The 21957-nt window shown below is 41.6% G+C and overlaps 2 protein-coding genes across 5 annotated transcripts; both read right to left on the reverse strand.

Moving 5' to 3' along the window:
* Positions 1–1014: 1014 nt before the first annotated feature.
* GIMAP4 (GTPase, IMAP family member 4) lies at positions 1015–21291 on the reverse strand. 4 transcript variants are annotated; one of them, XM_055334600.1, is made up of 4 exons: positions 21240–21291; positions 7630–7675; positions 4864–4933; positions 1015–2773 (listed from the first exon to the last, which is right to left on the reverse strand). In XM_055334600.1, exons 3-4 carry the CDS (start codon positions 4919–4921, stop codon positions 1842–1844), a joined length of 990 nt encoding a protein of 329 aa, XP_055190575.1. In that variant the 5' UTR covers positions 4922–4933; positions 7630–7675; positions 21240–21291; the 3' UTR covers positions 1015–1841. The 4 variants fall into 4 exon arrangements, with proteins under 4 accessions (XP_055190575.1, XP_055190577.1, XP_055190578.1 ...); XM_055334602.1 differs by lacking the exon at positions 7630–7675 and having other exon boundaries at positions 21240–21281; XM_055334603.1 differs by lacking the exons at positions 7630–7675; positions 21240–21291 and adding an exon at positions 12422–12505.
* Positions 13249–21277, reverse strand: GIMAP7 (GTPase, IMAP family member 7). Its single transcript, XM_055334604.1, has 2 exons — positions 21240–21277; positions 13249–14188 (listed from the first exon to the last, which is right to left on the reverse strand). The coding sequence occupies exon 2, from the start codon at positions 14147–14149 to the stop codon at positions 13274–13276; it is 876 nt and encodes a 291-aa protein (XP_055190579.1). The 5' UTR covers positions 14150–14188; positions 21240–21277; the 3' UTR covers positions 13249–13273.
* Positions 21292–21957: the final 666 nt, after the last annotated feature.

Below are 21957 nucleotides of genomic sequence, written 5' to 3' on the forward strand. Positions count from 1 at the left end.
GCCTGAAGGCAAAGGTGAGAATAATCGAATGTATTTACACTGGAAAGAATCACTTAAAGACATTTTTTTTTTCAGATTAAGCCTGCATTTACTTTTTCTGGAGAGCTATACGTGGCTCTTTGATGAAATATTTGCTTACAGAAGGTCATAACACAACAGGACGTTAAATTCATAATGGAATTTTGCCTGAAACTCCAATGATGGAAACGGTACACTCAAAGTGCACCTATGTTCTGCAGAGTGCAATCAAATCTGTCTCCCTCTGAGTGGCTATTTCAAAATGTAAGTTTTCTGTGTTATGCTTCTCTTATCCTCGAGCCTTTGCTAGCTTTTAGTAAATGTACAGTCCAAACTCATTTGTGGTTTGGGAAAATAAGGGAGAGGCATATTTAAACTTTAAGAGGTTTGCTTTGCTTTGCTTTAATGAAGGTTTACATTGCTTTAAAGGGAGGTTTATATTTAAGGTTTAAGTTTTATATTTAAACCTTCATTCAAAGCAAAGTGGCTTGGGGCATGGAGAAGCCAATTTCAAGATGGCAGAGCAAGGAGAGTTGGCATAAGTCACATATTTCCACCAGGACATGTTGGTAGAACACGGAAATGTGCTTTGGGAAGCCCTAGAAATGATTAGGTGAGAAGTACCCAGGAGAAAAGGGATAGAGGCACCTCCTACTTTTGTTATCCATATCATAAAGGGGAATTTTTGCACCAGGAAAACCAGAAAGGTCTCTGAAATCTTGTTTACACATGATTTCTATTAGTGCAGAATGAATGAATCAAGGAGAATGTGGTGTTGGACTGGCGGAGGGGCTGAAACTGTGGCTGGAGTGTTCCAGGAAAGAGGAGGAGAGATGTCTTGAAGGTTGATGAAGACTAGTTCTGAAATCATCTTGAAATTTTACAAAAAAAAAAAATGAAACTCATCCCTGTGTTCTTAGAAGACATAGCAGTGGTATTTTCCAAGAAAGTGTGGACTCCAATTTTATACAAATATGAGAGAACAGAAAAGATTTATTGTAGTAACAGTAAACAAACAATTCAACTGGGTGGGGGTGGGCAATGTGCAGATGACCTCCAAAGCAATAAGTAAGCAGTAAACAATCAAGATGTGATGGCAACAATTGGTTTCACAAGGAAAAGTGGTTATTCAGCAAATATTTTTGCATTGAGGTTGGTCAAAGAGCTGCTATAGATGTTTGAACATTGCTCTCTTATGTGTTGAATCTCTTTCATCCACTCTTTCTGGCATTTTACTTAGTTGAGTTCTGAGAGATCTATTTTCCAGATGCCCCATTGTTCTTCAGGGGGCAGATGGTAAGGAAAAATTTGAGTCCTTCTGTAAAAATATAATTAAACACATATTTCCAATCATGTGGAAAGAATTCCATAAGTATCTCCATCTATAGATTACCCAACACACAGAACTGATCTTTCTAACCACCCCTATGGCTAAGGTTATCATCACTATGTCCTAAGGGCAAAAATAAGTGGTAGAAGCAGCAGAGGGAGATGATCCAGCAATCTAGAAAGGATGTAGAGGAGAAACTTTTATGAGGGAGCAATAGAGAAAGTTTGAGGTCATCTTCTTTGAAGAATTCACGAGGTAGAGGGCATCAGTCCTTTCTGCTTTGGAGTTCCACAAACTGAGAATTCATCCCTCCTCTGTTAAGTCAACCAGACCTCTACCAATTGCTGACAGTGAGCTTTATTACACACTTTAGTTGGGAGAGCCTGGGACACACAACTCGGAGCACTCTGACTTTGGTGAACAAGTTGGGGGATAGAGGTGGGGCAGGACCACCAGGAAACACACAGGGAATAAGGAGATCTTTTCATTCAGTTTAATCTTCCTTAAATAGGTAGAAGAAAACATGGAAAGCCATCTCCAGTACTTTCGTGATGATTTCAATTATCCCACTTTCACTCTCCACTTCATTTCTGGCATTCTGCTGCTTTAGAGCGTAGAAAGCCTCCCTCTCTGCCAACTTCATCTCCATTTCTTCCTGTCGTTTCTGCTGCTCCAGTTTATCCTCCAGCATTCTGATTTTCTTTCCAAACTCCTCTCTTATCTGCACTCTCTGTCTCTCTAGCTCTGCTCTGTAAAATTCTTGTAACACTTCGATTTTTTTCTGAATCTCCTCTTCGGCCTTTTGGAACATCTTATTGGTGTAACATCCTCCTTCATTCTCCATCACCACGCGCTGGACCAGGGTGAGTAGCTGCATTCTCTGAGCCTCCTGCTCAGTTCCTGTTGCTCGATTGTTGAACACACAGTAGCGATCCCGGAACATGTCCACCAGCTCTTGGATGTCTTCCGAAGCATCCTTTAAGTAGTCCTGGAAATGCATGCCATCCAAGTCATCTTTCCGGGTGAATAAGAGAATCATATACCTCCGAGCTCGGGGTCCAAACATTTGCAGAATCTTCTCCATGGCCTTGCGTTCTTCCTGAGTGTACCGGCCCAGCGGGACCACCAGGAGCAGAGCGTGAGGCCCCGGGGAGGTCAGGAGGATGCAGTGAGCAATCTCTCTGCACGTGTCAGCATCCTGTACCTCGGTGTCGAAAATGCCAGGCGTATCCACGACGATGAGTTCTCTCCCATGCCACCTGCTGCTCCCTTTCTTACAGACCTTGGTGACAGATTTTGCTGCGATGCTGGAATGAAACACTTTCTCTCCAAGGATGCTGTTGCCTGTTGCACTCTTTCCCGCTCCAGTCTTTCCCACTAAGACAAGTCTCAGTTGTGAGTCTCTGCAGTCTTGGGATCCAAGCCCTTGCATATCAGGAAACAGAAGCCACAGCATTAGGATGGACATCTAGCTGTTTCCCCAGCAGGGCCCCTGTCCCCCTCATACAACCCCCTCCTCTATTGCCTGAGGCTCCCCTCCTGTGAGTGACTTCAGCACCCTTCTATAGAAGCCTATTGAAAGTCTATAGACAGCCTGAGGTTCCTCTTGCAGCGCTTGGGAAAGGGCCAAATACTTTCCAGGATTCTCTTGAGCTTCTTATTCTTACCTTTTATAGCTAAGTAGCCCACAGAAGAGGAAACAAAATAGTTCAAGAAGAGAACTCAGAGCTGCTGCTGGTAGCTGGTCATCAGAGCCATGCAGGAAGTAACACGAAATCTGACTTTGGGACCTCTCAGTGGGAGTTCCTTCCCCAAACTGTATTCAAAATGGAACCTTTCCTCTTTCCATTAAGGAGTCAAGTGGGCAGGTTATACAAACCATCCCATCCTTGCGAGGTACAAAAGGGATGCCAGGGCAGAAAGACAAAGCATCCCTTTCTAGTTCCTATGTGTGACCATCCTGTCAGGGATTGTGACCCGAGAGAGAACAGAATACCTTCATTTAAAGTTAAAGACCTTCAGGGTCCTGGGTGGCTCAGTGGTTGAGTGTCTGCCTTTGGCTCAGGTCATGATCCCGGGGTCCTGGGATCGAGTCCTGCATCGGGCCCCCCCGCAGGGAGCCTGCTTCTCCCTCTGCCTGTGTCTCTCATTAATAAATAAATAAACTCTTTAAAAAAATAAAGACCTTAGATTAGAATCTAGCTACATTTTTTTACATTCTAAATTAAGACATTAAGGAATTATAGCCAGAAAATATTGACAGTTCTCTGAAGTGACTATAAAATTCTTCGATAGATCAAAAAAGAAAGAAGAAACCCATACATCGATGGAGTTATCCTCTCTTATTTCCACCAGATGAAGCACATTCTCCTTCCTAGGAAAGTCAACAGCTAACACCTGCACAGCGCAGCCTAGCAACAGAAACTCTGTTCTCGGAACAACCTCTGAGCCTTGAGTGCAACTCCAAATCTTCTATGCAGTTCTTCCGCACTGGTATTCAGTGATTCTCTGCACATCTTACTGTGTCAGTACAGGCCTGGGCTTCAGTATTTGTTAAGCACAGAGCCAGGACCCCTGGGATGGATAAACAGGGCGCAATCACATTTGAGAGCCTGTTTCTCCCAGAAGGTGGACCCTACCCGCATAGCCCTTGAAGGAGGCTGATTTCTGCATGAGGAATCCTGTATCACAACCTTCCATTTTGGCTTGAAGATGATGCATACATCACCACACTCACAATTCCAGACACTGTTATAAGCCTCATCTTATTTCTCAGGGGGAATATTGCCATTCGGACCAAAAATCTAGGCACTGCTCTTGATTCTTCTCTTTCCTTTACTTTCCACATCCGGCCCAGCAGCGTGTTCTCTTGACTTCACCTGCAAAACTGTGCCTCTCTCCACTTGGAAGCCCACCACACTAGCTCAAGCTACCATCAGCATCCATGCTTCCAGAGGCTCCCAGGTGGTCTCTCTGCTTCCATTTTGTCCACTTCCATCTACCCTGTCAACTGGAATATTCTTTTAAAAATACCAAATAGAGGAGAGAGATTGCAGAACCCCAACTCTGGCTTCCACGAAATCTATAGGGAATCCCCCTCTCCTTCTGAGGATTAGCAGAACCAACCCTAATGCAGAGTTGCCTGCATCTGATAACCAGAATCCTGGGGTGAGACAAGTGACCTCCAGAAATCAAGAACATCGAATACAGGATGGTGAGGATTATCCGAGGGAAAATGTGGATGGGAGTTCAGATGATTATTCAGTTAGCAGCACCATGGAAAACTCCACCCTCAGGACATCCTGAGGGCATTGGTAGAGAGGGAGTAGAAAATCAGGGGAGGAGAAACAGAAAGGCCCTTTACCAGGAGAAAGTGCAAGAGGGTCCAGAGTGAATGGAGAGGAAATCAGACATGGGGGTGGGGTACAGTGCTCCAGCTTGCATGAGGGCTGGTGGCCAGCACAGGAGAACACCCCCTAATAGCTGTCCTCCCTCTGGGCTGGACACCCTCTCACCGCAGCTGCTTAGGGGTTCGCTGGCACCGGAGCTTGCACTGGACTTCAGGGCTGCCATTGCAATGAGCTCCTGGACAGAAAGAAACATGACATGTCATTTTAGGGAAATAGAAAGTAAGTGGAAACCTCAACCTCGTGTAGCCAACAGTTTCATTTTTTCTGTAAACTAGCTTCTTGCTTTCTCCTCCCTGATTTCCCAATGCTTCTCCACTCTCCAGATTGTTCCTTTTTCTCTACACAAACAAATGCTTCGAGGGCTTCGAGGACTTCATAGGCACTGCTTCCAGGTGCCCTTTCCTGGCAATCCTAAGGACTGTCTGAAGCCAGCAGTGCCTAAACAATGCATTCCTTGCTAATAAATTCCTTTCTTCTTCTATTTTAATGCCCTCTCTCTGCCCTTGTGCCTTTCTTTTGTGTAGGTCAGTGGTTGTCCCCTCTATTTGCTGGATAAGGTGCTGCCTGATTCAGGAATCATTAATAAAACCAACTGGATCTTCAAATTTACTTGGTTGAATTTTGTTTCCCTACACAGAATTCTTATTGGAGCGGACTTTGACTAGGACAGGCTGAAAATACTAGTTGTTAAGGCCAGGCTCATCTGATAAGAAGCCATTCAAAAAAAAAATATCTAAACACTATTAGAAGGACAGATATTTCTTTTGTAGGAAGAGTCGTTCATTTCTTTATCCTGTAAGGATAAGGAATAAGAAACAGCTTCTTGTACACTGAGAAGGGAAATCACACAATTTTAAAAATCAGCTTTGGCCACAAACTTGATGTTAGTGATGGGTGCTAGGGAGTAGGTAGGTAGAATAACAGAAAAGGAAACCAAAAGTTTTGGGGTATTTCTTAAGGTCCTTCTTCCAAGCATGTGGGCTCTCTCTCTCTCTCTCTCTCTATATATATATATATATATATATATATATGTTTTTTTTTTAAATCTTATTTAAGTGAGTCAAGGGAGCTGCAGAGGGGGTAGGAGAGAGAACCTTAAGCAGGCTTCATGCCCAGCACAGATCATGATGCGGGGCTCAATCTCATGACCCTTAAATCATCATCTAAGCCAGATGTTCAAGGGTCTAAGTCACCCAGGTGCCCCTGGGTTCTCTCCATTCTGCAGTGCTGTGCTGTTTTATCCCAATTCCGATGTTAAAACAGAGGACTGTACTTTTGTGGTACTGACCCTGGGGGCTGAGTTCTCCTACTCCCTAAAAATAAGCATCCGGGAGAGCCTAGGTGGCTCAGTCAGTCAAGTGGCCAACTCTTGATTTTGGCTCAGGTCATGCTGACATGGGGCCCGTTTAAGTCTCTCTCTCTCCCTCGGTCCCTGCCTGCCCCCTCTTCTTCTCTAAAACACAAAACAAAAAACCCACAAAACATAAAAACAAAACAAACATCATTGGTCCTTAGCTCCCCCTGAACTGCAGAGAGTCACCTGAGGGCGGCGGGGTGGGGGGTGGGGGGACATCTCTGTCATCCCATCTCCTAAGATTCCTTTTCCCCAACTCTGAGCAAGGCTCAGACCTCCCTCTGGAGGCCTGTCTGAGCAGGCACTTAGGTTAGCTGGGTAAGAGAGCCTCTGGGCCTTACCTAGGTGCTGGCTTTGGGGCAGGTGACAGTGAGCTGTACTTCTCACATCTCCCATCTGCTCCCCACGGAGTGACTTCTGTCTGCTTACCCAACTCTACCCCTGAAAGCTTTAAGTTTATTTATATATTCTATAAATAGTTAAAGTGATGAAGTTTTGGAATATAGGTGAAGGTTGGTGGGGTGAGGTCTGGAGCCGACGACCAAAGAAGAATTCTTGAGATGTCTTTGGTGCAAAATGGTGGTTTTTTTAAAGCCCGAGGCCAGGACCTGTGGGCAGGAAGAGCGGTTGCCCCAGGCCCCTGAGGGGTGGCTCACTATATACCTGGGAGTCAGGAGGGGTTTGGGGACAGCGTGCTCTCTAAGGAATTTTGGAAGCAGGGTTTCCAGGACTGTGAGGGGGTAGCTATTGTTGGGGAAAGGTCACTGATTCCTGTCTAATTAAGCCTGAGTCATGAGACCCGTCAGATGTGTAGGGGTGCGCCATGTGCTTGGGGGGGGGGTGATCATGTACTTTGGGGGGTTTAGAGACAAAGGAAATTTCCAAAGGAGTTTTTATATGTTAAAGTAGACCTACAGGCTCCTGGGGGTCGGGCTAAGATGGACTTTCACCCTCAGCACATTATGAACATGGAGGCAGTTGAGTCCCTAGAAGAATGTCCCTCTACCTGTCTCAAGGGCTTGCCAATGAGCTGCCCCGGCTTGTGCCTTGTCCCCAGCTAGTCCCCTGTTCCCCCATCATAAGGAATCATTTATTTTAACAAATATCCTTTGGACAGCAACCCCTAAAAGATGCATTGATTTGTAGGGCTCAGCCTTCAAAACAGATTATAGGGGTGTCTGGGTAGTTCTCTGGGTTAAGCATCTGCCTTTAGCTCAGGTCATGATCCCAGGACCCTGGGATCAAGCCCCACATCAGGCCCTCTGCTCAGCAAGGAATCTGCTTCTCCCTCTTCCTCTGTCCCGCCCCACTTGCACGGAGGTGCTCTCTCAAATAAATAAGATCTTTAAACAAACAGGTTACAACCTAATATCAGCAAAAACAAGAAACAGGTAGTAACAAGACCTATACCTTCTGAGAAGGAATATACCAGTAGGTTTAAGATCTACACCCAAGGGAGAGGTCCTCTGTCCACCAAATCACGTTACCCTCTCCCCAAATACCCCTTTTCCTCTTACCTGGAAAATCTGGGTGCTGCTCCCTTCTCTAACTTTGAAGGCAATTCTAAGACAAGATGTTGAGAAAAAGAAGAGAAGAGGAAGTGAGAGGAGAAGCCGTCCAAACGTGCTAAAGTAAGACCTGCCCACTTCATCATCCAGTGGTTGCAAACAGAACTTTCTGTAGGGGTCCTGGGTGACTCAGCTGTTCTGAAAGCCTATAGTCCCCAACCCCACAACTCAGCGTATCAGGCCTTCCAGCCTAACATCTGCCCCTACTGCTTTAAGCCCGTATCAGTGTAGGCAGCCCTACTGCCTCTCCTTCCTCCCAGTGACTGATGGAGAGAGAGCTGCTATTTCCATGGTCTCATCCGCTCAAGCAAGAGAGGGTAAATGATCTTCATTTAATTAATTAGATGGGTACAAAGTCACCCTGTGAGATGGTGCTCAGACCATTTGCAATAGGCTAATCATTGACATCTGACACTACCTGCCATGAAAATGCAAACTGTGAGTATGGGGGGGGGGATCCCAGTATGAAAGCCAGTTTACTACTACACCTCATAACTGAGACTTTATTTCTTTCCTTTAAAAAAAAAAAGATTTTATTTATTTATGAGAGACACACACAGAGGCAGAGACACAGGCAGAGAGAGAAGCATGCTTCCTGCAAGGATCCTGATGTGGGACTACATCCCAGGACTCCAAGATCACGCTCTGAGCTGAAGGCAGACGCTTAACCGCTGAGCCCCCCAGGTGTCCCTGACACTTTATTTCAAGTTGCATAGCACTGGAGTGATTATACAAACTGCTAACAATCCCAAAGAGATAAAATAGAAGATATAAGTATCTCTGAGGATAGTATGGGGTTGGCCTGGTGTATATAAGCACCAGATGATGACTACATTAATTATTTATTTATTAGAGCTTTTATTTATTTCTTCATAAGAGACACACAGAGAGAGGCAGAGACACAGGCAGAGGGAGAAGGAGGCTCCCTGCAGGGAGCCCAATGCAGGACTCGATCCCGGGACCCTGGGAATCACAACCTGAGCTGAATGCAGATGCTCAGCCACTGAGCCACCCAGGCGCCCCTGATGACTTCTTTAAAACAAGAGACAGGGCAAAGGAACAAATCATGCACTAGCAGTGAGGATAAAGAACATTCCAGAACAATAGAACCTAAATAACAAGCACGACTCAGCCCTTAGATGAAATAAGCAAATGAAAGCAAGTCAGAAAAACAAGCAGAGTATGAACACATGTCTGTGATTCTGAAGTGATCTGAAGAGAGAAAGGATAGGATTATATTTCATTTCTAAGCTTAAGCCCAGCTAGAAGGTCTGTATCGTTCTCTATTTAAGTGTGGGAGTGGGAGCAGAGATTGATGTAAGATATAACAGAAATTTTAAGTACTATTAAACCCCCAAACCATTACTTAGATATTCTTTATTTGGGTCACAAGCATCAATACTTACAAGGAAATTCTCTGTGATGGTTTACATTTGTAACAACACCCAGGTTCATGACCTGAGCCGAGGTTAGACGCTTAACTGACTGAGCTACCCAGGCACTTCTGAAATGTATGTATTTTTCTTTCATTTTTGACAGTTATTTCCCTGAGTGCAGGATTTCAGGCTAGTTGTTATTTTCTCTTAGCACATTGAAAATCTGCCTCCACTGTTTCCCTGGCTTCCTCTATCACTATGAAGAAATCAGTGGAGGGGGTGCCTGGGTGGCTCAGTGGGTTAAGTGTCTGCCTTCAGCTCAGGTCATGATCCCAGGGATGGTGGATCGAGCCCTGCATCAGGGCTCCCTGCTCAGCAAGGGGGTCTGCTTCTCCTTCTGCCTATGTCTCCACCACTCTGTGTCTCTCATGAATGAATAAAATATTTTTAAAAATACATTTCAGACAAGAGAGACTGAGATTTCTTGCCACCAACACAGTCTCAGTTGAGAAATTTATAGGGAATATATCTGAGGCAAGAGGAGAGTAATCACAGATAGTAAAATCAGAGGCGGAGGAAAATAAAAAAAGACTAAGTTTAAACAAATGTAAACTGTATAAAATACTGTTAATACTTCCTAGGGTTTAAAAAGGAAAAAAATAGGAAAATTAAATATTCAACAATAACAATATATAGATTGGGGTGGAGAGTGGGAACAGAATTAAAATGTTCTAAAGTAATTTGTTGTATAGAAGAAAATTAAAACGTAAATTTCTTGTGACTTTGAGAAGTAAAGACTGTGTTTTATAATCACTGGGTGACTACAGGAAAAGTGTAATATAATTTCCAAACTAATAGAGAAAAAAATAGTTTGTGGGGGGCAAAAACCGAATAATTCCAATTAAACCACAAAGAGGAAGGGGAAGAAAGTGAAATATGGAATAGGCTGGACAAGTAGAAAGCTTACGAAATGCAGCTAAGGCAGTAACTGCAGATTAAAATTTAGCTTTCAGTGTACATAGTAGGAAATAGAAAGAATGAAAAATAATCAGGAAAATATATATCTGAAGATAAGCAGTAAGGAAATAAGTTTTTTAAAAAAGAGCAAGCTACAAACTGGGAGAAACTATCTGCAATTCATATACCAGATAAAGAACTTAGGTATATATTTGATAAAGATTGGACAAAAAATAGAATGTGTAAAGAACTCTTAAAATTTATAAAAATACAAAGACAATCTCATTTATTTATTTATTTTTATTTATGAGAGAGAGAGAGAGAGAGAGGCAGAGAAGCAGGTTCCTCGCAGAGAGCCCGACGTGGGACTCGATCCTGGATCCCGGGATCAGGCCTGAGCCGAAGGCAGACGATCAACCGCTGAGCCACCCAGGCATCCCAAGACAACCCCATTTAAAATAGAAAATACAAATATCTTTGACATGTAATAAACCACACATAATTAGAGAATGCAGTTGAATGAATGCTCAAGTATGTAGACACCAGTGAAACACCAACACAAACAACGGCTGTGGGTACGAGCCACAGACGTTCCTCACGTGCTGTTCACTTACCCCTGTCCCCAGACAGCTACCTCCATGTGTCCCCTCTCTGTACAATATGCATAACTGACTCCCACCTCTGTGGCCCACATTTAATTTATGAGCAACACTTACTTTTCCCCTGCAGTTAGTGAAAGTTTTGACTGTTCCCCAGACAGCTACCTCCATGTGTCCCCTGCTCCCTCCATAGAGTACAGCAACGTCTCTTCATGTCCTATGTCCCATGGGACCACTAGACAGCAAAGCCAAACTCCAAGGGACACAGATCAAGTCCCCTCAGGAATCTCGGAACATACGCAGCCACACCCTCTGGCAACATCAAGGTCCAGAGGCCACCTCACTTGGTTTGAGGCAGAGGGAACCTCCATCTGCTGGGCAGGGCCACAGATCAGAGTCCCTGGGGTCCCTCCTTTATTTAATCCCACAACTACACCTGGTCACGTTTTGCACCAGGTAGGTAGACTGTTCTCCAGATGAACCCCTAGAATTAGGTCATTGTCCCTATAACTGAAATGATCTCTTTCAAAAAGTCCTTTCCTCTTGGGGTCCCTGGCTGGCTCGGTTAAAACAGCATGTGACTCTTGATCTCAAGGTCTTGAGTTCCAGAGCCCCAAGTTGAGTGAGAGATTACTTAAATAGGTAAAACTTAAAAAAAATTGGGGGTGCCTGGGTGGCTCAATTGGTTGGGTGACTGACTCTTGATTCCAGGTCAGGTCCTGGTCTTAGGGTCTTGGGATCAAGCCCCTTCATCCACCTGCCCCCACCCCAGTCAGGCTCCCTGCTCAGCAGGGAGACTGCTTCAGGATTATCTCTCCCTCTGCCCCCTCTCCTCTTCACATGCTGTCTCTCAAATAATAAATAAATAATAAATAAATAAATAAATAAATAAATAAATAATTCTTTAAAAAATCCTTTCCTCTTGACTCCTCCAAATAGCTATCAAATTAAACCTCACAAAACTGGTTCTTGCTCCTTCCTTTGTAAGTCTTATATGGATCTTCTAGCATATAGCTTTGGTGGGGATATTGGCCAGGTGGGGATATTGAAGACCCAGGTGAAATTGAGGGGGATATTTATATTTATATACTATCCTACCATTCATTCCAAGACTGTCACATAATCTTCAGACCAAAATTTCAAGTTAATGCAGTTCATTTATATTGGACCCTTTGGCAACTGATATTCAACTTGTCACAAACCTAACTGAACACTATTGCTCCTGACCCTACCCTTCCCCTGACAACCTTACCCGTCACCTTTAACTTTCTCGTTTCTGGAAGAAACTCATCACCCACATGGACACATCCCACACATCCTTCACAGTAGACTTCAAACCCTGAATTCTTCCTCAGATCTTCTTCTATAAAAATCTTAGATTAAGGGCACCTGGCTGGCTCAGTGGAGAAGAGTCTGCTTTTGGCGCAGGTCGTGATCCCGGGGTCCTGGGACTGAGTCCCCTGCAGGGAGCCTGCTTCTCTCTCTGCCTCTATCTCTGCCTGTCTCTGCATGTCTCTCATGAATAAATAAATAAAATCTTTGAAAAAAATCCTAGTTTAAGTTCCACATTGAGGGTCATGATTATCACACATTTCAATAACAAGTTTCATGCACACATAAAAGGCTGGAACTTCCAGAGTCCTCATCATGTGGAGATAGTTGGGATACAAAATATGTAGGTAATTGAGTAAGCAATATTTCATTTGACAAGTAAGAGATAATGATTTATTTGATTTACTCATTTTTCCTCTGGTATGTCTTAATCTTCCAAAATAGAATATGAGTTTGAGAGAAAAAAAATCAACTCACAGAAGTTGTACGTTCAATAGTCCAGAGAAAGCCAATGCTTCCCTAAAAGGGACTCGTAGACAAGCCCTAGAACAGTGATGTTACCAGCGGCGCTAACACTTAATGTACGAGGATTTCTTATTTGAATTTTCCTAAATGGAGTCTTTCAACTCTATATATCATTGCCTGAGCATGCTAATTTTGTAACTTCTTCAATTTGTTGGCCCTGTAAAGAGGGACAGGTGGGAACAGGAGGTGGTGGCGAATGGAGCTGGGAAGGGGCTCCACTCTGGTTAGCTGTCACTACATAACAAACCATTCTGAAGCTCAGTGGCTTAAAACAACAACCATCATTTTTTTTCTCTTCAATCTGCAATTTGGAAGGGACTCATCTCTGCTCTTTGCAACTTTGTCTGAGGTGGTAGGGCAGCCAGAGAGCCTCCTTCCGTGTTGCCTTGTTTGCATGGCTTCCAAGTTGGTCCGGCTAGGAAATGAAAGATGAGCCAGGGGAGTAGGCCAGCGACGTCAAGTCCTCTTCATGGGAGCCTCTCAATGGACAACATGGCCTTTCTCACAACATGATGGCTTAGTCCCAAGGGCAAGCCCCCCTGCAGGGCAAGGGGCATTTTCCATGTCTAGCCATAGAGTCACAAGAAGTTGCTTTAGCCATCTGCTATTTATCAAAACAGTCACAAAGCCTGTCTAATTTCAAAGTAGGAGACACAGACCCTGCAACTCAGTGGGAAAAGTAACAAGGTCAGATTGTAAGAAGAATAAGTAGGATAGAATATATTGTTAGCTATCTTTGGAAAATACAATCTACCTCTATTACAAGCCATAGTAAATTCAGAAGCAAAAGTAAAATTGACATTATTACCAAAACATATGCCATATTCTTGAAAGTACCCTCATAATACTATTTAAAACATCTCCAAATATACCCTTCTCAGCTTCTTCCCTTAGATTTTTTATTTGTTCCTCATACTTCATCTTCAGTGCTTTTATTTTTTCCTCTCGTTCTATCTGTGATAAATGAGCATATTCCTTTTCTACTAGTTTAATTTCTTTATTTAATTGATCAGTGTAGATTTTCTTCAGGATTTCTGCCTTTTGTTTCAGCCTTTCCTCTGTGTCCTTGTAAATGTCATCAGAAAAGTAAGCCCCGTCATTGCTCTGCACCATCTGCTCTATCAGTTCCACCAGCTCCTGCACTTGAGCTTCCTTCTCGGCTTCTTTGGCTCTGTTGTTGAAGGCACAGTAGCGGTCCCCACACTCCTTGCTGATGTTCTTTAGCTTCACATCTGCGCTCTCTATAAAGTCACTTAGGCTCTGATCCTCCAAGTTATCTTTGCGAGTGAACAACATGATCATGTGCTTCAAGGCTGGCTTCCCAAAGACAGCCTTGATCAATGCCACGGTCTTCTGCTCTTCCTCTGTGTAGCGGCCCAACTGTAGAACCAAGAGGATGGCATGGGGCCCGGGGCAGGAGGAGATAACACACCTGCTGATTTCCTTGCAAGTAGTGTCCAGAGTCTCTTTGGTATCAAAGAGCCCTGGGGTGTCAACAACAAGAAGGTTCCTCCCTTCCCATTCCCGGGATGCTTTCTGACACTCTTTGGTGATAGCATGGGCAGCAATTCTAGAGTCAAATACTTGTCTCCCAAGAATGGTATTTGCTGTTGCACTTTTTCCACTTCCAGTTTTCCCTACCAGAACAATCCTCAGAGTGTTGTCCTGAGGGTCAGCCATGTTAATATCAAGAGGCTTTAGGGCTTAGTATCCACAGACCTTAAGGAAGGCAAGGAGAAGGTAAAGGATCAATGTAAGTGGAAAATATTACCCCCTCTTTTCTTTTTTTTTTTTTTTGTTCTTCCTTGAAAGTGTGTAGTAGTCTATTATCCATGTTGATCCCATAAAGACAGAGATGAAACAGTTCAATTATCATGGAAGAAATAATAAAATAGCTAAAGAGTTTCCACACAAAAGAGTAATAGATCCAGATGGTTTCATGGGGAACTCATCTAAACCCTTAAAGATCTAATAATCTCAATGCTTCTTAAGCTATTCCTGATTATTTAAAAAGGAAGGGAAAAATTTCAGGCACCTTGGTGGCCCAGTGGTTGAGCGTCTGCCTTTGGCTGAGGTTGTGATCCCGGGGTTCTGGGATTGTGTCCCATATTGGGATCCCCGCAGGGAGACTGCTTCTCCCTCTGCCTATGTCTCTGCCTCTCTCTCTCTGTGTCTCTCAGAAATAAATAAATAAGATCTTTTAAAAAGGGGAGGAGATTTCAATTCTTTCTATGGCAGAAGTATGATATTGATCCTGAAGACTAATGAAGATTTCAATAAACAGACCTGTCATTTATGATACTAATACAAATATCCTAAATAAATTATTAGACACTAAAAAAGTAATACACCATGATTAGATGTGGTTTCAGAAACACTAGGGTAGTTTAATATGAGAAACTTGGGTTGTTATAATACATTCACATGAATACATTAAGAAAAAAATACCTAGACACAGAAGACATGTCACTAAATTCAACACTGATTCATGTTTAAATCATTTCATAAAATTTGAGTTAATAGATACTTCTACTTCTTTTATGCTATTTTATATAAATTTAAAATTTTTTGTTACCACTTTTTTCCCCTTACACCTAAAAAGTTGACTAACAATTCATCTGGATGCGTAAAAAAGAAAATTAGCCTGGACAATCAAGAAAGAGAAAAACTGGGCAGACTGGGTGGCTCAGCAGTTTAGCGCTGCCTTCAGCCCAGGGCATGATCCTGGAGCCTCGGGATCGAGTCCCACATCAGGCTCCCCGCATGGAGCCTGCTTCTCCCTCTGCCTGTGTCTCTACCTCTCTGTCTTTCTGTTTCTCATGAATAAATAAATAAAATCTTTTAAAAAAAGAAAGAAAAATTATGAGGGATGACTGGCTCTACAGCATAGTAAAGCATTTTAGCCTCTAAAATTAAGGCAGTATGATGTCAGTAAATGAATAGAGAGAACAGTGAAACAAAACCAGAAAATTCAAAAACAGATCAAACTTATCATACTATATTCCTGAATATTCAATTCAATTATATTATGCCACATTTATATTCAATAAGACAGCATCTCATATCAATGGGGAAAAAGATGGACTAATAACCAGCATTGGGGTAACTATAAAACCATATAGAAAAACACAAAACTGCCTCCACTGTCTTATGCCATTCAAATTCTAAGTAGATTAGAAATCTAAACATAAAAGTTAATCCATAAAAATACTAGAAAAAATGCAGATAAATTCTTTGTAACCTAGGGGTGGGGAAAATATTTCTAAGATTTTAAAGAGAGTAAGAAAAAAGACTCATAAATTTGATGACATAAAAATCTAAAAGATAATGTGAAGCCAAGAACACTGTAGACAATTAAAACACAAATGTCAAAGTAGGGGAGAAATTTTTCCAACCCATATCAAAGAGTGTTAATTTTCCTATTAGACAAAGAATAACAATGATGAATAAAAGAGAAAATTAACCTACTATACAGAATTCCTAAAAGTAGAGAAACAAAAGACCAACACCTTGATAGAAAATGGAGCAAGACTTATGAATAAACAGTTCAAAGGATAAAAATGTAAATGTCCCTTGAATATATAAAAAGATATTAACACCCACTTAAAGTAGAGAAAAATAAATCAAACATAGGAAAAGTAAGATAACTAAATTAAAACAATTAAAATTACACTGGAGATACTATTTCTCACCTACAGGTTTGGCAAAAATCCAAAAATTTGCTAGTATAATCTGTTGGTAAAAGTTTAGAGGAAATAGGTCCTCTTCTCCATGTCTAATGGGAATGGAAAAACAGTCCAAAACCTACAGAGGAGAAGTTAGTAATATCTTGCAAAAGTACATGTGCGTTTATCCTTAGATTATTTAGACCCAATTTTAGGATACATGCCTGTATATAAGGGCAGGCCACTCCAAAATGTGCCACTTTGGCATACTGATTATTTTAAATAAAAGTTACTAAAGAGACAGCCTGTGCAAGAAAGACACTCAGACCGTCTTCTATCCCCCTGCAAGTAGGAAACTAATCTCCCATGTAAAAGGTGCCTTCCCTGTCCCAGGAGCTAAAGAGACATCCTTATGACCAGAGATGGGAGATTTAGAGCCAAGAAGGCTGTACAGACAACTCCCGTTCGTTTTTACTAATTTTCTATCACAGCCCAAAGTCTGTTTAGAATTCCTTACTAATTGAAACTCCCAAAGTTAAGATTTCTTTGTCTTGTCAATTCCTCCCAGATTCATTGTCTCTTTGTCTAAAAAGTATAAAAATTGCCTGCCTTGGTTATTTCTTTTGGTCTCAACTTCATTACTGGGCCTCCAGGCACACTTTGCCTTTTCTCTCGTTAATCTGTCTCAAGAAAATGTAGTTCTTAGTCCAGCTGGAAGAACTTGAAGGGTAGGGGAGGAATTTTTCCTTCCCTACATCTCAAAGCTACACTGATAAAAATACAGGATAAAAATTATGCATAAGTCTATTCACTGCATCACCATTTGTAATAGCAAAAAAAAAAAATCTACCAAATGCCTATTAAGAAGGGACTGGTTGAATAAACTAAGGTATATTTACACAGAGAAGTATAGAAAGGCCTAAGAAATATCTCTATATGCCAGTATGAAGAGATCTCTAGGGTATTTCATTAAACAAAAAAGGCAAAGTGAAGAAAATAATGCACACTTTCCTACAATTTCTCTAATTAAGGAAGAACATGAACTATATGTATAAAATATAATATATATGTATATATATGTATTTCATGTACATGAAAAAGCAATGGCAGGAAAATCTGAAAAGTGAACAAACAAAAAGGTTTGTTTGTGGGGATGGGAAGAACAGGGTGAAGGGAACAAGAATAAAAGCTGGGAAATGCATTTCTTTGAATATACTTAGACTTCACAAATCTGATCTCAAACGCATGTACAGGTTATTCCCTGCTGTTTTAAAGTTCAAATCATACCACTTTACTCTTATGAAAGACCTACTTCTGTGCCTGTTCTTGCTAGCCAAAGTAAATTTGAAGAGAATTTTCATTTTTACAAAAAAACTGAAAGCAAAACAGCATTCAGAGTTTGTTTTACAGTTAGATGAGCCACTAAAGAGGCACACATCTTAGGCAGCAAGAGTGGTGCTGCTAAGCCCCTCTCTCAGGAACTCCATACAGCATCCCAGCATCCAGTGGATAGAGCTTTGAACCATGTGAGTGTGTGGGCTTCACCTCAATTGATTTTGTGCATCTGTTAGCAAGTTGTGTCTAGAAGTATCAGAAATGCATAAGGGAAATTATTTGGGGGAATCTGGGGATACCCCAAGATGTTTCCAAAGAAATTAATAGTAATTGTTTCTCTGTTTTATGTCATTTTGGTTTATGAAAGATTTTATAGGAACATTCTGCTTTCAGATAGTAGGGGAGACTTGTAAATAGTTTATATAATTATACAACAAAAACTGTATTTTAAAATACTAATAAGGGATGCCTGGGTGGCATGTCAGTTAGGCATCTGACTCTTGATCTCAGCTTAGATCTGGATCACAGGGGATCCCTGGGTAGCTCAGCAGTTTAGTGCCTGCCTTCGGCCCAGGGCATGATCCTGGAGTCCTGGGATCGAGTCCCATGTCTGGCTCCCAGCATGGAGCCTGCTTCTCCCTCTGCCTGTGACTCTGCCTCTCTCTCTCTCTCTCTCTCTCTCTCTCTCTTTCTCTGTGTGTGTGTGTCTCTCGTGAGTAAATAAATTTTTAAAAAAATCTTTAAAAAAGATCTTGATCACAGAGTCATTAAGTTCATACCCCACCTTAGGTTCTAGCGTGGAGTCTACTTTAAATAAGTAAGTAAGTAAGTAAGTAAGTAAGTAAGTAAGTAAATAAATAAATGTTTCTTAAAACACTAGTAAAAATCAAAAGCAAATGAAACATATAGTATTTCATGTAATAGATAACCACACAAAAGTTGCAAAGAAACTTGAAAAATGCAGTAATTTCGTTGTCCACCCCTAATGGGGTATATCATAAGCCCAAAAAGGGAAAAAAAATCTGCCAAAAAAAATCTTAAATTTTTTTAGGAATCCTATCCTGTACTTAGTGTGTGTGTGTGTTTAGTTTTGAAGACCAGTGACAAGCCCAGTGGCAACGAGAACCCTTGGTGACCATACTGTGCTCTTCAAATGCTATTTCCCACTAAACACATTAGGACTCTTAGGAAAAAGTACTGATCCCAGGTCTGGGCCAGGAAACGTGCAAGTGGATCCTAGACTGTCTTGTCATACTATAAGGCAAGGGTGCTATCAAAAATTACTCAGACCATGGAACACCTGGCTGGCTCATTTGGCAGAGCATGCAACTCTTGATCAGGGTCACATTCGGTTTAGAGATTACTTTTAAAAAAATTACTCAGAACTTATCAAAAGAACTAAAGCATCAAGAAGAGGCTCTGACAGATGGGCAATTTGGGATCAATAAGAATAATATTTCCAAAAAAAAAGAATAATATTTCCAATGGGTTGAAATATATCAAATATGTTGAAATCTATGAATTCATAACAATATCATCTTCTTAAAAGAAGTCAGTTGTTCCCTTTGTAGTGTGCTAGGAAATAATTACATCATTCTGAACAAGGGAAAGAATCAAGCATTGCTTTCATTTTACATAACTGTACCTCATGGAAATGAAAGAATTGTTGAGGGGGAGTTTCTTTTTACAGGATTATTCCATCCAATAAATGAAGAAAGAAGGATAAAATTAGAATATAATAATTTGTGACCCTTAATGAAACAATTTTACTATAGGCTGTCATTAGCATCTGCTAAATCACAGGAAGAGAGAGAAGTGAACATAATATGCTGATATGTTTACAACTGCTCCTATGAAATATTCCCACCCAAAAAACCAGGCAAACCTTAATCTGATTCTCTCCTTAAATTTAAATTCATACACTGAATTTAAACACTGAAACTGGAAGAGCATGTTAAATAACATCTTGAGGGTTTAATCAACAAAATGTACACTGTCCAATTCTTTTGGACAAAAGACTGCCCTTTTCTGAAACAAAAAAATTTCACAGAAAGAAACAGGAAGGTGGAAACTTATTAAGCTAAACCTAAGAGATATCAAACAATTGCAATTTATGAACCTTATTTGGATCTGATTTCAAACAATTTTTAAAATTATGAGACCATTGGGGAATCTGAACACATCTGGTAATATTTTAAAAATCCTAATTGCTTTTCAAAGTCTGAAAAAGTCATATTTTTAATGGTCTTTATCTTTCAGATATACATATTCAAATATTTACTAATAAAGTGATACAATGTCTGATATTTACTTCAAAATAATCTGGGGCAGATGAGAGGGGTTTATAGATGAAACAAGATTGACATAAATTGATAATTGCTGAAGCCTGGTTTAGGTACACAGAAGTTATCTTTGAATGAGTTAAAAATTTCCCTCAGTGAAAAATTTAACTTGGGGATGCCTGGGTGGCTTAGTCGGTTAAGCATCTGCCTTCAGCTCTGGTCATGATCTCAGGGTCTTGGGACCCAGCCCCACATCTGGCTCCTTTTTCATCAGGGAGTCTGCTTCTCTCTCTCCCTCTGCTTCCTCCCTACTGCTTATGCTCATACTCTCTCTCTCTCTCTCTCAAATAAGAAATAAATAAAAATCTTTTTAAAAAATTAACTTGTTTGTAGTGTAACAACTATTAAATGTATACAATATACCAAGCACCCTGATAAATAGTTTTTATACGTTATTTCCTTTTCTCCCCAAAAATAGCCTGCAAGGAAGCTCATTTTGTTATTCTAATTTTAAAAGTTTATTTACTTATTTAAGTCATCTCTACACCCAACGTGGGGCTCGAACTCATGATCCCCAAGATCCAGAGTCACACACACACACACACTCTTCTAACTGAGCCAGACAGGCAGCCTTAATCTAATCTTTTTAAATGAGGAAATTGATGCAGCTCAGAAATGCTGAGAGACTTGCCCAAGGTCACAGTGCTAATAGGCATTGGGCAGAGGAGGGACCCAATCCAAAGTCTGACTGACTACTACGCTCATGCATAACCATTACAAACTATGGCCTCTTTCTGGTTCCTTCTCAGGTCCTTGATTCTACATTTCTGTCTACACTGAATCAGAAAGATCAGGGAAGGACAAGGGAGATAGACAGTGCACATTCTTTCCGGAAACGTAACTTATAGCAGGCCTGGAATTAAGGAAGGCAACGAAAGGATTTCATGCAATTTGTAGAATAGCTACTCTCGCCCCCATGGCATTCCCGCCTTGCCTCATCTACTACACTATCAATCATACAACTTCCCTCCTTAAATGTTGAAAGGACTCAGCAACCTGAGTTTTTACTTCTTATGCCATTAGTGACTGGGCTATCCTTGGGAGATTAACAAAATCACATTCACACAGGCTTGGATTCAGATTCTTTTTCAGGAGAAAGAGGGTTTTAGATCCAGGGGTCTCTAAATTGCATTCTGGCTCTAAAGACCTGCCTTGAGGACAACAGCTGTCCTGTCACAACAGCAACTAATGGAAGGTATATCATGCTATTCAGCAAGTTTGTCCTGTTAAATATGAGACAGGTGGACATTGGGTCAACGAGTCCCCTTCCTCCCACGCTACCCTCCACCACTATCCCTCTGACAGCATCCTCCTTGCTGTGCTGCTGGTACAGCACCTCGTCTCCCCTCTCACCCCAGAATCCACCCCCATGCATACCCCTATGTCCCACTGCCTCTCACAGCTCCATTGCTCTGAGGCCAGGCTCACCTTCTTTTGAATGAGTTGATGGGTTCTCAGGTTTTCTCCAAAGAAGACTTCGAAGCTTTTGTTCTAACTGTGAGGAAAGTGTAGCTAGCCTTTGAAACCGCTGAGCCAGGAAGTTCTGATTGGGTGGAGCTAGTGAAAGAAGAGTTTGCCTTTAAAGAAACAGAAATACTGTCCCATAATTTGGGGAGTGTTATGAACAGAACTGAAGGCCCTTCTGAGAGAGGAGGAGAGTTCAGAAAACCCTAACTTCATGTTTTCTATCCCTGCAGAGGGTCTGTCCCCAAACCCTGAGAATGGCTAGACCTAACTAGCAGATATGAAAGTTCTAGGACTCTTGATTTCTGGCTCAGTGTCTCACCCTCTGTCTAATGCATCTGAAAGTACTTCCCTCCTACATCTTCAAGAAATAAAAATCACAAAGGAGCACCTAGGTGGCTCAGTGGTTGAGCGTCTTCCTTCAGCTCAGGTCCTGATCCCAAGGTCCTGGGATTGAGTCCCACATCGGGCTCTCTGCAGGAAGCCTGCTTCTCCCTCTGCCTAGGTCTCTGCCTCTGTGTGTCTCTCATGAACAACAACAAATAAAATCTTTAAAAATAAAAAGAAATAAACCCCACAAACTTTTGACAGGAAACTCTACTTCCTTCGGCCAGAGATCAATGTAGGGACTGACACAGGGCTTGATCAGTTTGTTATTTAGCAAGAAGGTCAAACAGACCAC

Source organism: Nyctereutes procyonoides, unplaced genomic scaffold, assembly GCF_905146905.1.
Source record: "Nyctereutes procyonoides isolate TBG_1078 unplaced genomic scaffold, NYPRO_anot_genome, whole genome shotgun sequence".
Classification (NCBI taxonomy): Eukaryota; Metazoa; Chordata; class Mammalia; order Carnivora; family Canidae; genus Nyctereutes; species Nyctereutes procyonoides.